General features: G+C 44.5%; 1 protein-coding gene across 3 annotated transcripts in view; it reads right to left on the reverse strand.

The window, feature by feature from the left end:
• LOC144770402 (sacsin-like) overlaps window positions 1-18,982 on the reverse strand; it is a 304,721-nt gene that overhangs the window by 70,746 nt on the left and 214,993 nt on the right. For all 3 annotated transcript variants that reach the window (XM_078654903.1, XM_078654904.1, XM_078654902.1), the window contains one exon: window positions 4,910-4,998. In XM_078654903.1, coding sequence (XP_078511029.1) covers window positions 4,910-4,998 — 89 coding nt within the window. The remainder of the gene's footprint in view (window positions 1-4,909; window positions 4,999-18,982) is intronic.

Here is an 18,982-nt window from a genome sequence, read left to right on the forward strand (position 1 = left end):
TGTCTGGTTCACCTCCCCCACCCCATGGCTGTGAGTTGGGGTCTTCATATGGGTTTTGTGGATATCCAAACCCCATATCTGCATGTGGTCTAGCAGTGTCTTTGAATATGTCATTTGCGTGCTTTAGGACGCCCTTTAACATGGGGAGTGTTTTAACACTTCTATCTGATGTTGTTAGCGTATCAAATAGAAAGTCTTCTTCTATAGCATCAGAATGCATGTCTACATTATGGCAGATTGCTGCTCTATCTATTAGAGAGTTAAAAGCCACTGTGTCTGCTGTGGGTGATGGCTTAGCTGGGTAGACCATAGGGTCTGTAATGGGTAGAGCCCCCTCAGTGTCTGGCTCACCTCCCCCACCCCATGCCTATGAATTGGGGTCTCCATATTGGTTTTGTGGATATCCAAAACCCACATCTGCATCCTGATCTTCCTCTGGGTTGTAGTCAGAGCGTGCAGGTGAGTATGAGGCATATGGAGTAGTAGGCATAGCTGGAGAGAGTTAACAGGAGAGGTAGCACAGTCTCTCTTTTTCTTGAGTGGAATTCAAGAAAAGTCTTCAGTTGGTAGAGGTCTTTTCTTTTTGTGTAAACAGTCACTTTCCCAGTTTTTGGGTCAATATATAGTTTTGACTGGTCTTCTGTGGAGGGTCTGGATGGATAATCTCTTCTTCCACAGTCTTTGGCCTTGGCGCCGTAGGTTTTGGTTTGACCTTTTTCGGTTCGATGCCTTTAATGGGTTCGACCGTTTTTGGTGGTTGGATCGGTTGTTGAGGTTTTTCAACAGGTTTTGTCAGTCCGACGTCTTTTACAGGCTTTACCACCTTCTTTGAACCGAGCGGATTAGTCGGTTCGGCAACGTTTTTAGGTGGTAGAGGTGTCTACGGAGCCTGCGGCTTTGGCTCGATGCCCCTTTTCAGATCGATGGCCATCGGCTCGACCGATTTGCCTTGGTCCACCTTAGGTTTCACTTTCCGTTCGACACTTGTCTTGGGCGTAGGCCTTTTGCTGTCGTCGACCGTTTTTTTCCCCCTTGTCGATAGTTGAGCCTGATTTGCTCGATTTGACGTGCCTTGTCTTGGAGTTCGACTCAACGTGCTTTTGTTTGGGGGTCGACTCGACGGGCTTTGGCTTCGAGGTCGACTCGACGGCTTTTGGCTTCGAGGTCGACTCGACGGCTTTTGGCTTCGAAGGTTTTATTGGAACTGTGGCCTTCGGGTCGGCGCCCTTCGGCTTTATCACCTTCGGTTCGACAACGTTCGGTCCAAAAACTGTATTGTCGATGAGTTTCGGTTTCGATGGAACCGGTGTTGTATGTCGTGTCTCAGAAGGCTCTTTTTGTATGTTCTTAGCCGGGCGGTATGGCGGGGCTATAGAAGCAGTATGTTGATCTGGCTAAGACCTGCTGGCGATGCCTCGATCTGAGTCTCTGATATTGGTGTAGAGTCTATATGGGACGGTATACTCACGGTTCGCCCCTCATCGTCATCGGAGTCGTCTTCGACAGCTACGATGTCTTGATCGTATTCCTCGAGATCGACGATTTGTTCTTCCTCGTCGAGGTAATATTCGGAGTCGTGCTCCGAGTATTGTTCTTCGTCTTGATCAGAGTCTTCGGCTTTACCTAGGTCCTCCTCATCGTCGAAGATATTCTCGGGGTCTGGTGCCGACCTCTGCATTTCTTGCCTCGCCGCCCGTCGATTCCGGATCGTCTTTTTGGACCGGAACTGGGCACAGGCTAGGCAACTATCTTCATTGTGATCTGGAGATAGACATTTGTTGCACACTGGATGCTTATCTGTGTGCGGGAACTTCGAGTTGCACTGCGGGCAGTATTTGAACGGACTTCGTTCCATCGATGGCCGGTCCACGTGGCGTCGAGAAGGCCTAGCGGCCCGATTCGACGACCGAAGTGCAACAAATGTTAAGAAGTGTATCGGTACCGAGCGCTTAACAATACCGACGGATCCGAAGGCGTTTTGGCCTTTAGAAAAGTATTTGTTGATTCCGAACTTGGGAGTGCTGGAAAGTACATCCGAACCCAATGGCAGAAAAAAACAATCTGGGGATGGAGAGGATGCCCATGCGCACTGTAGTCCGAAGTAGGAGCCACCTATCTCGTGATACTTCGAAGACTCTTCCAGGACAACAATTTGCAATCATCCGGACCCAACACTAGGCAGCGATCTATGCATAGATATGAATTCAGCAGCCCACATGCCTCGAACATACCTTTCCTGACATTGAAGACCGGGATCCCTCTGCCTCTTACTAAAGTGTAGTCTCGGCATACGAAAATATACGACAACCACTGTCGCCATACTGTTATGTACTGCTGTTGATTTTATCCGGTATATGCTGTATATGAAATTGGTGGTTATGACACCCATGGCCTGAAGGCCGAGTAATGCTTGATGATTGTCTTGTTGAACGTGATTGTCATTTTTTGTTACAAATGCCAATAATAAATAAATGAGTAAATAAATTACCATGGAAACCCAGGCCAGAAAACTGCAGTGACTAATAAGCTCCCGTCCAGGCTATAGAAACTTCAAGTAGTACAGAACGCTGCTTCCAGGATCCTTCCTAAAATTCCCAAGCACCATTCATCCAGTCCAGCACTAGCAGCCCTGCATGGATACCAGTTCAGAAAAGAATTCAATTAAGGTGCTTTGCATCGTCCATTCAGTCGTACATGGTAAAGGCCCACTCATCATCCAGAAACTAACCACCCCCTATGTTCCAAGGAGGTCTCTTTGGTCCAGGAAGCTAGAGCTCCTGATGGTACCTATGGTCAGCAGAGAAAGGGGCAGCGTCTATTCCTTCGCTTACCTTGTCCCTAAACTATGGAACTGTCTCCCCATTGCCCTCAGATTTCAACAGTCGGAAGCTGGTTTTAGAAAACTCCTAAAAACTAATCTTTTCTATGCTCTGCACTAGCCTGAAGTTCATCAAGGCATACCGGCTGGTGGTGGTGTTATCAGCACTGGAAGGCCCAGTCGGGTAGCTATGCGCTATACTAAAACATCAGAATAGAGTTGTTATGTAGAGCCCTTTCTGCAACTGAGTCAGGTTGGAGGAAAAAGACAGACAATTCAATAGATTGATTAAGGTGGAATTGAAAAAACACATTCGTAAGACATGTAATATTGGTATGAAATACCATCCTATCTCTCTGCAATTGGAAGACAGATTCTTCTAAAGTTTATGCCTGAAGCTCACGGACACGTCTGAGTGAAGTGATAGCAACTAGGAATGTCACCTTCCAGGATAAAAACTGTAGGAGGCAGGAGTGGAGGGGTTCAAATAGAGGACCCATTATTCTTAGTCTTGTTAATACAATATTTACGTTCCACGTAGGAGCTGGTGGCAGTCTGGGTGGAATCACTCTGTTAAGACCTTCCAGAAATGCTTTCATGACTGAAATCCTGAATAGGGAAGTGTGATGTCTGTTCTGTAGATATGCAACTACTGCCACTAGGTGTAACCTTTTAGATGTAAAAACTAAACCAGAGGTATGAAATGAAATAAGTAGCAGACAATGTCTTGAAATTTGGCTGCTAATGGATGAACATGTTTGGAATGACAGTAGTGAATAAACCTTTACCATTTAGCAGCATAACAGTAGTAGGCCTACGTGTCTCTTTAAGAATGTCCATGCACTGCTATGAGAGATCAGATCAAATTCGAAGACTACAGGAGCCAGATCACACGGTTGAGGTACCTGAGATCTTGATGTCTGATTTTTTCTGTGGTTCTGCATGAAAAGGTCCTGCCTGGTCAGCACTATATTGTGGGGAGCTACTGAGAGTTCCAGTAGTGCGCCTGAACGTCTTCCCCAAGCAACTGCTGATGTGGTGAAAGTTTCTGATTGCGAAGTGGAATGTTTGGAGGTGTGGAAGTGAGCACCAGGCAATAACCAGGTTGTCTAAGCATCCACCGGTCTGAGGTGATATTCCGCAGGCGGGAAAGTAGGCCACAGATTATGTTAGCATCTTATGACCCTCTTTGTAAATATTGGATTTTATTGACCTATAAAGGTGATCTTCTTCTTTGAAGTTAAAGTACTGACTGGACATTGAAGTTATTCATTAATATTAATATGTCATACCATATATCTATTTCATCCCGACCACCTCCTAAAGTAAGCCTTGACTGCCAACCATATTTACCCTGAGAATGTCCAGTGCCCAAAGGAGGCCATTCCATTCTCCAGTTGCAGTGCAATATTATTGTGGTCCCAGATCATCAGTTTCAAATGACAGTACCCACACATGATATTTCCCAGTGATCAGTGACTGCCCTCAAGACACCCCAAATACCCCTCTCACTCATCAACTGTATCTTTAGAAACAAAGCAGTGAAAGTGGCACACCTTTGATGGATGAACTACTTAAAGTGCATTAAACTATATTACCTTATTAGGATATATGCTACCCCAGTCCATAAAGTATATAATTGGCACTCTGGCATGTCAGCTATTTCAAGGGAGCAGCTTTATTGTTATAATGTTGCTAGAGTCCGGTCCTTGATCCTATCATCTTCACTGAAAAATCTATTAAATTACAGGGAGAGGTAAAAGGTACATGGGTTCAACCATGAGAGAACACCAGTGCTCACCGTGATTGGATCCGTACGGAGTGGCAATGCTTACACACATTCCTTTACCAATTTGCCATTACAAAGCTTGGTTGGCACCCTCTGTTAGCTCTATCTAAATCCTGCAAACAGATCTACCTTAATTAATGCTTCTCAGCTGACTGGCTGTACCTAAAAGTAACGACTAAACACAAGGAATGGGAATTGTTTAAAGATGCATAAGTTTTGGGTTCCCGTTAAAGAAGGTACAAGGTAAATCTTTCTTTTTACTAATACAGGAGTACAATTGAATATCCAAATAAAAGTCTTACTGCTTTCTCCAATCTTCCTAAGATGCTGAAGAAGTCCAGGTTTAAGATCACTGCGAAGGAAGCATCCGGCAAGCCCAGGTAGGAGTATTCTGCAAAGATAACAAAGAGTGCACTTTATTTTCACACATGTTAACCTCAATGCCAGTGTGAGACAGAAGGCAGTCCTGTCATAGGAGCACCCAATACAGGCCTTCTGGGATGATAGGCAAAGAGTTGTGCTAGATGTTTGCAAGACCTTTACAACCTATGTGCCTCTAATGGACAGGGTGAGAAACAACTCTTGCCTTGGACATTCTAAAGTACTGCAAAGAGCAGGAGTTCCAGACCAGTGTAGCAGCTGAAAAGTACGCCCCAGCTGCAGAATAAGGGAAACAGCTTTTACCACACATTTTATACCAAATATGCTTATACCACGCAGGTAAGTACCACACAGGTATATATTTGTACCTTTACCATGCAGTACTTTAACCACGCAGGTAACATTTTTTTTTAAATCACAACATTTTTACGCTTTTTATTTATTTTATTTAAGTGATTTTGGTTTGGGTAGAGAGGGAAAGATGATACAAGTAATAAAAGGAAGCAGGGTATTTCATAAGTCTAGGCGAAAAGTAGCTCTTTTATATGGAGGACCATACAACACCACAGACACTGTGCTCACCTCAAAAGTCTGTTTTTCTAGCATATACATACATATATATGGTGTGAGAGCAATTGAACATTTCCCTAGAATGAAGCCTACGAGATTCTCGGATTATAATCGGATGGAGTAGTGCTCGACTAAGAACATTTTCCTGTTGGGAAATTAATTGTTCCAACAAGAACGAGGGATGGCTATTGGCACTTGCTTCTCCGCCTCCAGTTATGCGAATTTACATCTTGGCTGGTGGGAGGAGCAGATGCTCGGGCCCAAATTTGGAACAGTGGTCAGAAAAAATATTAACATGGTTGACATATATTGATGACGTCTTTGTGCTGTGGCTGGGCACGGAGACTGAAGCAGACCAATTTATTTGTGATTTGAACAGGAATTAATTGAATCTAAATTTTGTGGGGCAGAAGAGTAAGATTCTTGGATATAACGTTTTGGGCTAGGGGGATAAATTGGAAACTACAATTTTTAGAAAGCCAATGGACGGGAATACATTTTTATACGCCAGTAGTTCGCATCCGAGACCCCTTATAAGGAGCATCCCCTTTGGAGAATTCTATAGAGTGAGGAGGGCATGCAGAACCCTTGAAGAGTATGATAGAATCGAAGAGGAAATTAAATGTCGTTTTATTCAAAGGGGATATCCAGTTCCAGTTTTAAAAACACCCTCAGATAAAGTGAGGAATTTGAACTTGAAAGTACAGAAGACAAGATGATACACCCAGATTTATAACAGCATACAACACTGAACATATGAGATTGAGACAGATTTTTTTTTAAAGCACTGCACTTTATTAAGGAGGACCTTGTAATAGGACAAGAGTTGAAGAAAAATCTAGAAATCACATACAGAATATCCAAATCAATGACGGATTATCTGCTTAGAAGTGACTGTTTGGGGGTACATCACAACAGACCTGGCACCCACAAAAAGAGGGCTTCTGAAAATGTCTTTCAGACAGTGTTTAACAGAACTATGAAAATATAAGGTTTTTTGACTTGCAAAACAAGTTTTGTGGTGTACATTCTGAAGTGTCTCTGTAGGAAAGTATATGTTGGTAGTACCACACTACGGGAACGCAAGAGGATACTGCAGCATAGGAGAGCCATTATTAACAGAGATCGGAGTTACCCCTTGGTTAGGTTCTTTGAGAAGGAACACCACAGTGATCCATCATTAATGAAATACAGTTGTATAGCACAAGCGCCAGAGAAAAGTAGGGGTGGAGACTGTTCCAGACACCCAAAGGCCAGTGGACAATCTTGGGCTTGTGTCTTGGTCCCCTACAACATTTAAATATCTAGGGGCCAGATGTAAGAAGCCGTTTGCGATTCGCAAATGCCGGAATTCGCAGAATTCCAGCGTTTGCGAATCGCAAACGGTGTTTTGGTATGTATGAGCCAAATCGCAAAATAAGGAATCGCAAGAATTGAGATTCCTTATTTTGCTCAAGCATTTAAGGAATCGCAATTTTGCAATTCCTTAAATGCTACGCATCAAGCATTTTTTTGGGCGAATCCTCATTAAGAAATCACAAATTACCACCAACTTGTAGTTGGTGGTAATTTGTGATTTCTTTTACAAATGCACTTTTTGGCATTTGTAAAGGTGCCATGTGGCGCTCACGCCATATGTGCACACATGTAAATTTCAGGGGTGCAGCAGGGTGTCCTTAACACACCCTTGCACCCTTGAAATTATTCTCAATTTGCGATTAGCAAATTGCGAATCGCAAATTGAGAATAACTTCCCATTCCTTCCTATGGGCCACCTGGCCCATAGAAATGAATGGGAAATTATTCCTTAATTGCAATTAGCAATTTGCTAATCGCAATTAAGGAATTTTAAGAAATCGCTAAAAAAAAGCGAATTTCTACATACCTCCCAAATTGCATTTCTTAAATAGCGATTTCTAAACAAATCGCTATTTGGGAATCGCAAATGATGGTGATGATACATCTGCCCCTAGGTATTTACACATTTTGTTCTCTATAGGATCTGCAGGAGGGTAATTTAGGAAAGTCTCTCCGACTTGCTTGTGCGGAGCAAGTGGGTCATGCCCCCCATTAAACAATCCACAGCAACATCCACCATCGTCGGGGGGGGGGGGGGATGAAGGGGGGGGGGGGGGGGATGAAGGGGGGGGGGGGACCCAGCAGGGCCACCTTGGCTGACGGAGGCGGAGAATCCCGTTAATTGCATCCAAAGAAAAGAATGTCAAAGCCAGGTTCCGGATACCACCAGCATGTCATTCAGATGTGGTTGCACGCAGATGAGCTTCAACCCTGATGCATCAAAACACGCCTTGATCACAGGTGAGTATTAACTCTACAAGGTGCAGGTGTTTTTAACTTCATTCTACAGAAAATACCTACGAGTCCCACAATCCAATGTTTTCAGTTTCAAATATTCATGGGACTTCAAAGAATTTTCCATAAAGTAACATGAGAATGAAGTTAAAAACACGTGCACCTTGTCACATGTATGATGGATTATTAATTAACAGGATGTCTGCTGGCTGCAAAATGAATTGTGAACAGAGTGAATTCAAGGGTGGGCCACTGTGTGTGCAAGAGTACTGCAGGCTTTGTACTTTGTAAGTGGTTTGAGGCAGCCAGATTTTGCGAGGGTACTTCCGTTTGCATGCCGTAATGACTGGATTTGAAAGATTGCAGCTGAGTGAGGAACTATAAATCGACAAGGTTTCATTGTACAGAAGTGGCATTTCCTTGGATATTACGTACAACATCATACCACTCTGCCCTACATGGAATTGAATCCTTTTGAGGCGAATAGAGTGTATGTTTTCATAAGTAAATTCAAAGGCTGTATAACATCGAAATCAGTGAAGGAGGACATAACACACTGTTGAAAGGTATTAAGGATATTGTGGTGCTCAAGTCATCAGTGATATGGAAACTAACGTTAGTGAAATGCTTTTTCATGGATCCAGAGTGTTTTTAATTGGAACTGATTAATCAGAACATTGAATTGTTTATATTTTCACTGACTTTCAGTATTATTTTAAGAGATTTATTGAGCGCACAACTACCCGTGGGTGTCTCGGCGCTATGGATACGCTAACAGTAAAGAACGGAATTTATTGATTGAAATGCCAAGTTTTTATCTGCTTCCGAAATGTTAATAAAGAAGTGCTGGTCTTAATTTGGGATGGTAGGCTATTGCAGAGTTTGATGGTTGGAACTATGAAAGACCTATCACCCCATGAGACTTTTTTTGTTCTTGGGACCTTCAGAAGGCCTGCTGTGGAAGAGCGTTCTGTTCTGTTCAATTAAACTATGAATTGACCCATTTCCATTGTGAGTCGTTTTCTTTTGTTGGACTTGTTTTCAAGCTACTGGAGGTGGAGTGCTAGCTTCTCTTTTCCAAGTAGTGAGCGAGTGACGTTTGCTGACAAGCCCCGGCTCGACAGGCTGGGCGTTCTGAATGTCAGATGTTGGATGAATAGATATATATCGCCAGCAGGTAGTTCTAGTTAGGATCTAGTTTCCATAGAAAAAGCCTATAACTGTGGCATTGTTTGACCAATCTTCATGAAATTTTATTTAAAGTGTCAAAGTAGGTTCTGTGTGTCTTGAAAAGTTTGTGGGTGATCCCTGCAGTGGGGACCGACAAATAAGGGCGCTAAATAAGGGTGCGTTTGTAATGTTAATTATTATAGGAACACGTTTTTGACTCTACAGCCTGAACCGCTGGAGAGAAGGACACCAAATTTGGCAGAAAGGTAGATGTTGTTACGCAGATTGTGCTTTTTGTTATTTGGTGCACATCTATTCAGTAGTTTTTGTGAATTTAAAGTCGAACAATATACTCATATCTCTGGCCATGGATATTCTGCGGCAGTTTCACAACAGTAGCGGAGATTTTGGGACGATTCTGTGGGAACTCGCAAATGCGTGCACCAGTGGGAAGGCTCTGATTGGCTGGACCCAACCTGAACAGAAAGTTTCGCCTACCATTTCATTGATCAAGAATGGTTACTATGGCTGAAAATATGTGTCAAAGCTAACATAAGGAGTCAGGGTGGAGATACTCTGACCCCATGTTTGAGAAATGGGGGTGATAGTGACAGAAGTTTTATGTCCAAAATAGATTTTTTTGAGCATGTGTGATATTTGCGATGACGCTGCGACCACCAGCATGGCCACGTGTACCATCATGGGGACATTGCGACATCTTTGCAAAGCTTTGTTGAAATAAAAAAATATATATATTTGTACACACCCGCCATTGACTGTCACAGACTCATGTACGCACTCACAAACTCACTCAGGCACTTATACACCCAGTCACATCCCCACTTAGATACTCATGCACCCACTCACTTACCCATTCAGGTACTCATGCACCCACCTACAGACTAATTCAGAGAGTAACGCACCCATGTACAGACACATTTAGAGACTCACGCACATACTTAGAGACCCACTCATAGACTCATGTACACAGTTTGAATGAATACTTTAACCCCTTAAGTGCGGCGCAGGTTCAGCGGAGGTCGCGTGCACTACCTCGGTTATGCTGCGCACGTCTGCTGAACGTTCCAGCCCGCCCGCTCAATAGAACGTTCGCACCAGCGCTGAAGGTGTTAAGTTAAAAAATGTTAATGTGGTGGAATTATTACTTTTTTATGCGATTTCATGAAGTGATCACGATAATTACAACGTTGTTGCAATGATCAAAAATTCCCCCCAAAAATATTTAACAAGAAAATAAACAACATTTTGGGCTCTTGGGTGGTTGTGACAAGAGCCATTGTGTTGAGAGTGTGTATAAGACAGTTACAGATAAGTCTGTATGCAGAGTTTCAAGTTGCTTAGAATCACCCTGTTCCCTTCATCTGTAAAGAGAACTCCATCAGTTCTATAGATTCCATGCATGTTAAAATGCAGGTTGTTGTTGTAAATAGAGCCTATAATATGGTATCTGAGGAAAGCAGAAACAGTTTTTTTAACCTGTTTGCTGGCTTAGTAAATCAGTGGACAGAACTGATTAGACCACTTCCATTTCTGCCTTTGGCATATGTTGAGTACACCAAGACAGTATGAGGGAAAAGCGTCATCAATTCAGCAAAGGTATCCTTCATTAGGGTTTCTAGTCGTACTCCAGTTAATGTGCCTAGATTATTGCCACCACAGTGCACAATCATGAGGTCAGGGGCTGGTGAATCACACAATTGTTTTAATCATAGGCAGCAATTGATTAAACTTCAATCTTCGCTGCCCAATCCACTCAAACGTTATATAAAATATCTCTACATATGTGTTTTACACTTCATTAAAAACATGCAATTGTGACGTTGTTGCGAAAACCATAAATATTTTGCAATAGGATGATTAATGTACTTTTTAAATAAATAGATGACAAATAAAACAATAAGGGGCCGATTCCGAACTCACTGGGAGAAGGCTCCGTCCGACTCGGTTCCGGAGGGCTTTCCGACCGACTCGTGCTCGGGGGTTCCGAGCACCTAAGTACGATGCAAACAAGCGCTGACGGACACGGGTCGCTCGGAGCCCCATTGAAGTCAATGGGAGCCTATTGTACGATGCGTACATAGGCTCCCATTGACGAAAAAGGTATGTTGTGCACAAGGGCGCCCCCTGTAGTGGGGATGCATCTGTGCCACCTGCACCGTACATGCATGTGTAGGGGGACCCTTGGCTCCCCCCCTGTGATTGACTCGTACGACTACAGGTGTTGGGGGGGGTCTGGCGCGGACCCTTGAAGTCTGCTTTCCGGAGCTTTTACGTGTCGGAGGCTACGGCTCAATCCGCCTGTCTGACTTGTGCATCGTACTGGCTGGAACGGAAATTACCTCCATTGCACAGCACGGTTTGCTTACGGACGAGACGTACGGAGCGGTTCCGATCCGGAAAATGATTCCGTCGGCGATTTTCACATTTCTCCCATCTTACTTGCTCGCTCGTACGTGTTGGTCGGAATACACGCGTCCGGCTCGTACTTTTTCCGGCCGGATCGCGTTTGGAGCCCTTCCAAGCGAGATCGGAATCGCCCCCTAACTGGTGCACTATACATATATAATGTTCAATATCTAATTATAGAAAAAAAATACAACGACGTTATAGTTATGAAATAGGATTTAAAAAAACTTTAAAATTCACTGAAAAAAACAAAGGTTACAGGGACGTTATAGTGAGGCTGGCATTTCACTCGTACAAAACCAGAGAAACTCAGCAATTATAGTTAGCTCAGATGGCTATAACTCGCGTCCCAGCAATGCACTGCTTATTACAAGGTCAGTGACATCGCTGTTGAAATCTCAATTACATCACTAATGAGATCATCCACAGAGGCTTTGATGCACCCACTCACAACCCCATAGAACCTTTCGTACACCCACTCCAACTTCCACACTACCATTCTCAATCCCATTCACATACCAGTACTTACACAGCTACTCACTGATTCATAGATCTAAGTACACATCCACTCACTCACCCATGCAGCCACTCACACATCCACTCACTCACTAATATTGTCACTTACATATCCACTCATACACCCACTCACAGTTAGTCACCCATAAAGTTACTCATAGACCTGCTCACTCACCCATACAGTCAATCACACAGCCACTTACTCACCCACACAGTTACACACAAACTCACTCATTTATTAGTACAGATACTAATATGCACTCAGTCACCTATAGTCACGTACACAAGCACACACTCACCCATACAGCCACTCTTACATTCATTCACTCACAGTCAATCACATACCCCAGCAATCACCTATACTGCCTTTCACATACCCAGTTACTCACCATATACCATTGACATATGCATTCACTCACAGACACAGACATACACACACTCAGTCACCCATACAGCCCTTCACACACACACTCACGAATCCATAGAGCCACTGACTGACCAAATCACTTATCCATACAGGCAGTTACACACTAACACAGAGTAACCCAGCAGGCCACCATCCCTGTGATTTTAACGATTCCCAATGGGTCACAAATTGCGATCTACCTCATTAATAATCATGAGGTAGGTCAATTTGTGACACACTAGGAATCGCTAAATGAAACTTATGGAGTTTCATACATTAGGAATAGCTATTACCTAGATGCAATTCACAGAAAATCGCAATTAGGTAATCACTGTTTCCAAAATTGATACATGTGGGGCTAAGTATTGTAAGCAACCTTGAGTTTTTAGGCAGATTCATCTCAGCATGACAATCTATACTACTATTATAAAGGAAGAACTTTGAGGCTTTGAGGCGGGTAAACTCGGGAACCACAGCGACAATCCACACACCCGATACATTGTTGGAATCCTCAGGGTGTGCAGATGGACATAGGCTATATAAAGTAAAAAAATACGTTATATTTAAAAAATGTACATTATAAAAAAAGTAGTCCCCTCGAAGTAGAGCCGGCTGAGACCTGCGTGCTGACGTCAGGAGCACGGGGAGGAGCGGCGTCCAGGAGCGGCAGACATGGCACGGGGAGGAGCGGTGACGAGCGGCGAGGAGCGGTGGACTGAGGAGAGGCGGCTGAGGTAAGGCAGCGGGGGTCGGGGCAGGCGGGGGACGGGCTGATGTAAGGCTCCAAACTACCACGATCACGCTCATAACAGCTCAGGAAGTTTAACTGCAGAGCGCCAGCGTTTCAGCGTTTCAGCTTTAAGGGTCATTAGGTTGACACGCGGGCATTATGTTACCATGCTGGAATCTCGGCGCGCAGAGCTCCGTCAAGGGTAAACCCCGCTCAAAGAGACCCCACAGGCGAAAGTTATCCGTCAACCTCGGAGCCGTGTTTAAATGTGCCCTCTTTTCGTGGTACTTTTCATGTGGACGGGGAAAGCAAACAGCCCGAAGCGCACTGCTGTGACTATCATATGCCGCATTTTTAAGGCTCCGGGAGACAATCTCGGTGCAGGCGGGGGTCGGGCAGGCGGGGGACGGGGCGGGCGGGGACGGGGAAAGCAAGCAGCCCGAAGGAAAGCCAGGAAATCTGGTTCAGTTTATCCCCACTCTAAACACATGGAAATGCTAATTTCCAGGCGAAGGCTGGAGTAATAGCTGCAATACAGTGAGACGGTTTTACATTTATTTATTTATTTATTTATTTTTAACATTTCTTAAGCGCGAACAAATGCCCGCAGGCGTCTCGGCGCTGTACTATTGAGAACTCTCCTGTGCTTGGCTTCTAGCTCTAGAGGTTAAACAACCATGTTTTCAGTTTCTTTCTGAATGACAGGAGATTAGGGCTGGATCTAATGGATTGGGCGGCAACCAGGAAACGTCTGTCTCCTCAGTTGACTAGTTTAGTCCGTGGAACAACCAGATCGTTCAGCATAGCTGAACGGAGCGGCCGAGAAGGAATATATGGAACAAGATGGTCTCTCAGGAATTGCGGTGCTTGTTGATGTAACGATTTATAAACAATGCACAATGTTTTGAATTTAATTCTATTCCTGATAGGGAGCCAATGAAAGCTTCTCAAAGTCTTGGTTATAGGCTTGAATTTAGGGGTATCCGAGAGAAGCCTGGCTGCTGCGTTCTGAACTGTCTGCATTTTCTTGATAACTCTAGTTTGAGCATTGGCAAACAGGCCATTGCAGTAATCCAATGCTGACAGAACAAGAGCGCTAACTAGTGTCTTGCCTACATTTTTGGGAAGAAAGGGAAGGATCTTCTTAACCAAGCGTAGTTTGTAGAATGCTGTGGCGGCCGTTTGGTTGGCGTGAGCCATGAAGTTCAAGTTGTCGTCAAACATGACGCCCAGGTTTCTCACCTTCGTGGATGGTTTAGGCAAGGATCCAAAGGATGATGGCCACCATGCCAGAGACCAGATTGGGCTGAGATGACCAAAGGTTACCACCTCAGTTTTATCGGAGTTCAATTTAAAACAGTTTGCTGACATCCATTGTCCGATGGCCAGCATACCTGCCTTAAAATTCTCCGCTACTGTGTCCCCATCATCTCTGACGGCCAGAATCAACTGGGTGTCATCCGCATATGAGGTAAGGTTCATCCCATGTGCTTTGATGGTTTTAGCAAGGTCCGACACTTAGATGTTAAATAGTGTCGGACTAAGGGATGAACCTTGAGGTACCCCACATGGCAAGGACAATTCTGCTGACTCGAATTGGCCTAAGGTGACTGCCTGAGATCTGTCCATCAGAAAAGATGCCAGTAGTTTTTTAGCCAAGCCTTGCACTCCCATCTTTTCAACACGGTTGACCAAGATCTTGTGGTCAACCGTGTCGAAAGCGGCCGATAAATCTAACAGCACCAACAGGGCTGCGCCTCCTTGGTCCCGGATTAATCGGATGTCATCCGCCGCTTTAATAAGTGCCGTTTCCGTTCCATGAAACTTGCGGAATCCAAATTGGGTTTCATCGAGCAGATGGTGTTGCTCAATAAATTCCGCAAGTTGAATATTCATGGCTTTCTCAGCTATTTTGGCAAGAAACGGGAGGTTGGCTATAGGTCTATAGTTTTTCAACTCCGTTTTGTGTAGACCAGATTTTTTCAAAAGAGGCTTCAGTAAGGTCTTTTTTAAGGGGCTAGGGAAAATTCCTGTGTGAAACATTTGATTACAAATTTGGGTTATGACAGGAATCACGGTGTCCATTAATGGACGGAGAGTTTTCAGGGGACAAGGATCCAATGCTGAGCCAGACTTAATGGATTTGGTAATGTCCTGGATTTGAATTTCTGTGATTTCTGCAAACTGTGGAAAAATAGTATCAGTAGGTGACTTTGTTGTATCCTCAATGCTTTGATTATCAACGGAATCAAATACTGAGAAGATGTCATTCACCTTAGTGAAAAAAAAGGATGCTAATGAGTCACAAAAACTTTGTGAACAAGGAGGGTTCAAATCGGGAACATCTCCTGCCAGCTGTTTGGTTATGTCAAAGAGCTTTTTAGAGTTTTTGGCGCTTTCGATTTGCTCGGTGTAGTACTTTTTTTTTGCCTCTATAATCAGGAGTTTGTATTGAGTCTGAAGTTCCTTATACATATTTTTACTTTCTTTGTCATAATTTTTCCTCCACTGTCTTTCTTTATTTCTACATATCTGTTTATGTTTCCTGAGTTCTTCTGTGTACCAGGGCGCTGATGGGGAGCTTCTATTCCTGGACGTCCTTTTAACTGGTACTAATTTGTTAATGGCCTGATCCAGCCAAGTTTGGTATTGGTTTGTGGCTATTTCTGGATCATTAGACAAGGTGGGTTTAGAGATGTCTAATGCTGCCTTAAGGTTGGGAATATTGATATCTTTCCATACCTTAAAAGATTCCTGTTTGGAAGTTGATGTTTTAACAGTAGGGATTTCGCTAATTTTTATCGTACCTAGCACCAAGTAATGGTCAGTCCAAGTCATAGGCAGGATGTCAGTAACTAGCAGATTATCTAGATTAGTGAATATTCCGTCTATAGTATGTGCTGCATTGTGGGTGGGTCCCATCACCAACTGTGATAGACCGAAGACCTCCATTTCTGACTGTAAGGACATAGTGTCTTTATCTAGGTTGCAGTCCAAATGGAAATTGAAGTCTCCTAACAATGTCATTGACTTCTCAGTAGCAAAGGCTTCTAAGATCGTTGCGATTTCTATAAGAAATCCCGATCGAGCTTCAGGTCGTCTATATAACAGTACGCCTCTAAAGTTGTGAGAAGGAGACAGGTAAATATCAAATTGGAACGCCTCACATGCTGTGGAAGGTATTGCCTTGGTGCGAATTTTAAGAGTGTCCCGGGCAATTATGGCTATCCCACCTCCTCTCTTGCCTATTCTGTCCAGCCTGTAGGCTTTAAATCCCTTTGGAACGGCTATCACAAGATCTGGGTCTGATGCTTTATCCAACCAGGTCTCTGTTAGGAACATTATATCGATGTTCCTGTCAAGAAGTAGATAGGCGATTTCTTGCCTGTGTTTAGCCAGGGAGCGAACATTAATAAGAGCCGTTATAAATTTTAGCGTAGTCTGATTTTGATTGTTGCTTCCCACCGATTTGTTTAATAAGGGGATAGCTGCCTGACAGTGCATACATTTTATTGTAGTAGCGGAAGATATAGAGTCCGGATTATATCTAGTACATCCTTCCCTGAGTTGTGGACGTAGATGAGTTAGCAAGGAATGAGAGTAGGATGGGAGGGGGGTGCAGTCTATAGACCCAGGGGAGGTGGCCCTAGGCCCGTGTCCGGCGCGGACCGGCGCAGACGGGCTTGCCTTTGGCGCGCCTTCGACGCGCCTTCGGCGCGCCCGCTGCGCCCGCCCGCTGCGCGGACGGAATGGCCTCATCATTTTATACTCTGCAGAGGAGGTTGGGAGGCGTCCTGCCACTGGACCGCCAACCCTTCCTCCCTCCAAGATGGCGCCTTTACCCCACGTCGTCAGCCCTTAATCGGCCACGCCGGGAGGAAAGGTGAGGGAGCATGCCTCGGTGCAAAGTAAATCTGGCACTCGAGAGCGCGGTTATGCAGTGAAGTTTAAAAGCGTTACAATTAAAATATTTACAGTTTTTTAAAATTTCCCGCTATTTCACCGCAAAAGGGATAGAAAGTAGAGCCCCCGGCTTCCGCCTCAGGGGAGAGTAAACAAGTACACAGAGCGATGGTCAAACCTGCTTAAATATCCGGGAGGGCGGGAGGCGTCCTGCCACTGGACCGCCAACCCTTCCTCCCTCCAAGATGGCGCCTTTACCCCGCGTCGTCAGCCCTTAATCGGCCACGCCGGGAGGAAAGGTGAGGGAGCGTGCCTCGGTGCAAAGTAAATCTGGCACTCGAGAGCGCGGTTATGCAGTGAAGTTTAAAAGCGTTACAATTAAAATATTTACAGTTTTTTTTAAAAGTTCCCGCTATTGCACCGCAAAAGGGATAGAAAGTAGAGCCCCCGGCTTCCGCCTCAGGGGAGAGTAAACAAGTACACAGAGCGATGGTCAAACCTGCTTAAATATCCGGGAGGGCGGGAGGCGTCCTGCCACTGGACCGCCAACCATTCCTCCCTCCATGATGGCGCCTTTACCCCGCGTCGTCAGCCCTTAATCGGCCACGCCGGGAGGAAAGGTGTGGGAGCGTGCCTTGGTGCAAAGTAAATCTGGCACTCGAGAGCACGGTTATGCAGTGAAGTTTAAAAGCGTTACAATTAAAATATTTACAGTTTTTTAAAAGTTCCCGCTATTTCACCGCAAAAGTGCACTGCTGCGACTATCATATGTCGCCTTTTTAAGGCTCCGGGGGACAATGTCGGGGCAGGCGGGGGACGGGGCGGGCGGGGGCCCGAAATGCTGGACAATGTCGGGGCAGGCGGGGTCGGGGAAGCCTGATTGCTCCCGGACAAGGTCGGGACGGGCTGCTAGTTTCTTCATAAGATAGAAACCTGTGTGCACCAGGTACTAACCTATGTGCATAATTCGTTTCAGAGGTTAGGCTATATGTAAAGTTTTCCCCACAGTATGGAGGCTGCAGGTCATATGACCTTTAGCACCTTCAGACCTAGGGTATTTTTAGTGAATAGAGTCTCCTTGGAGAGGTTTTGCATAGAGTGAACATGGTTTTTAATAGATACTTTATATTACTCTGTGGTGTGTTTCGCACGAGAGTTTCACTGACTGCAAACAGTGTGGTACTAAGTAACTCTTTCCATAACGTAAGTAACGTTTTCAGTACCCATTTATTTACTCACGTCAGTTTCATACCCCATGAGAGATTTGCTAACTTTGAAGGGTTTGATACAGGCCAATGGCTGTCCAAGGGATGGCCTCAATGAGGCCTATAATGGCTCAGGAAGAGGGGCTGCACATCCCCCTACCATTATGGAATTTGGACCCGGGGACAGGCTATCTGGGGCCTATAACGGCTTGGCAAGTGGTCCCACACGGGGATCGTGGAAAAATGCTGAAATGTTTTCATATTTTGTTCCAAAGGGGGCTCTTTTTGGGTTCCCCGGACGGGAAAAAAGCTTTCTGGGCCAATCAGGACGCTCTATATCTGAACTGGTGCTCCCACAAGATTCTCGCAGATACAACAGTCCAGATATACATTTATTTCTGGACCTTAATTTTTCAAAAGTTACAGAACAAATTTACAGCAATATATATATCCACAAAAGCATAGTAAAAGTCCACGATGTAATGCCATGCATTGTAACGGTCAATGAGTGGCATTACATGCGTGGTAAGGCCTTGTTTGGTAATGTCATACAACCACAGAAGAGAATTCAGTAGAATTCAGACTGAAGATATACTCTTCCACAGACGTATAAAGAGAGCTGTTTAATCTCTGCAGGAAGTACGGATGGTATGGATACCATTAGTGGGAGAACAGAAGGATGCAGGGCAGTAAACATCTTACTATGTTAACAGTTGGGCACAAATTGTAAATTGTCAATCATTACCTGCAAACT

Source organism: Lissotriton helveticus, chromosome 7 (assembly GCF_964261635.1).
Source record: "Lissotriton helveticus chromosome 7, aLisHel1.1, whole genome shotgun sequence".
NCBI classification, from domain to species: domain Eukaryota; kingdom Metazoa; phylum Chordata; class Amphibia; order Caudata; family Salamandridae; genus Lissotriton; species Lissotriton helveticus.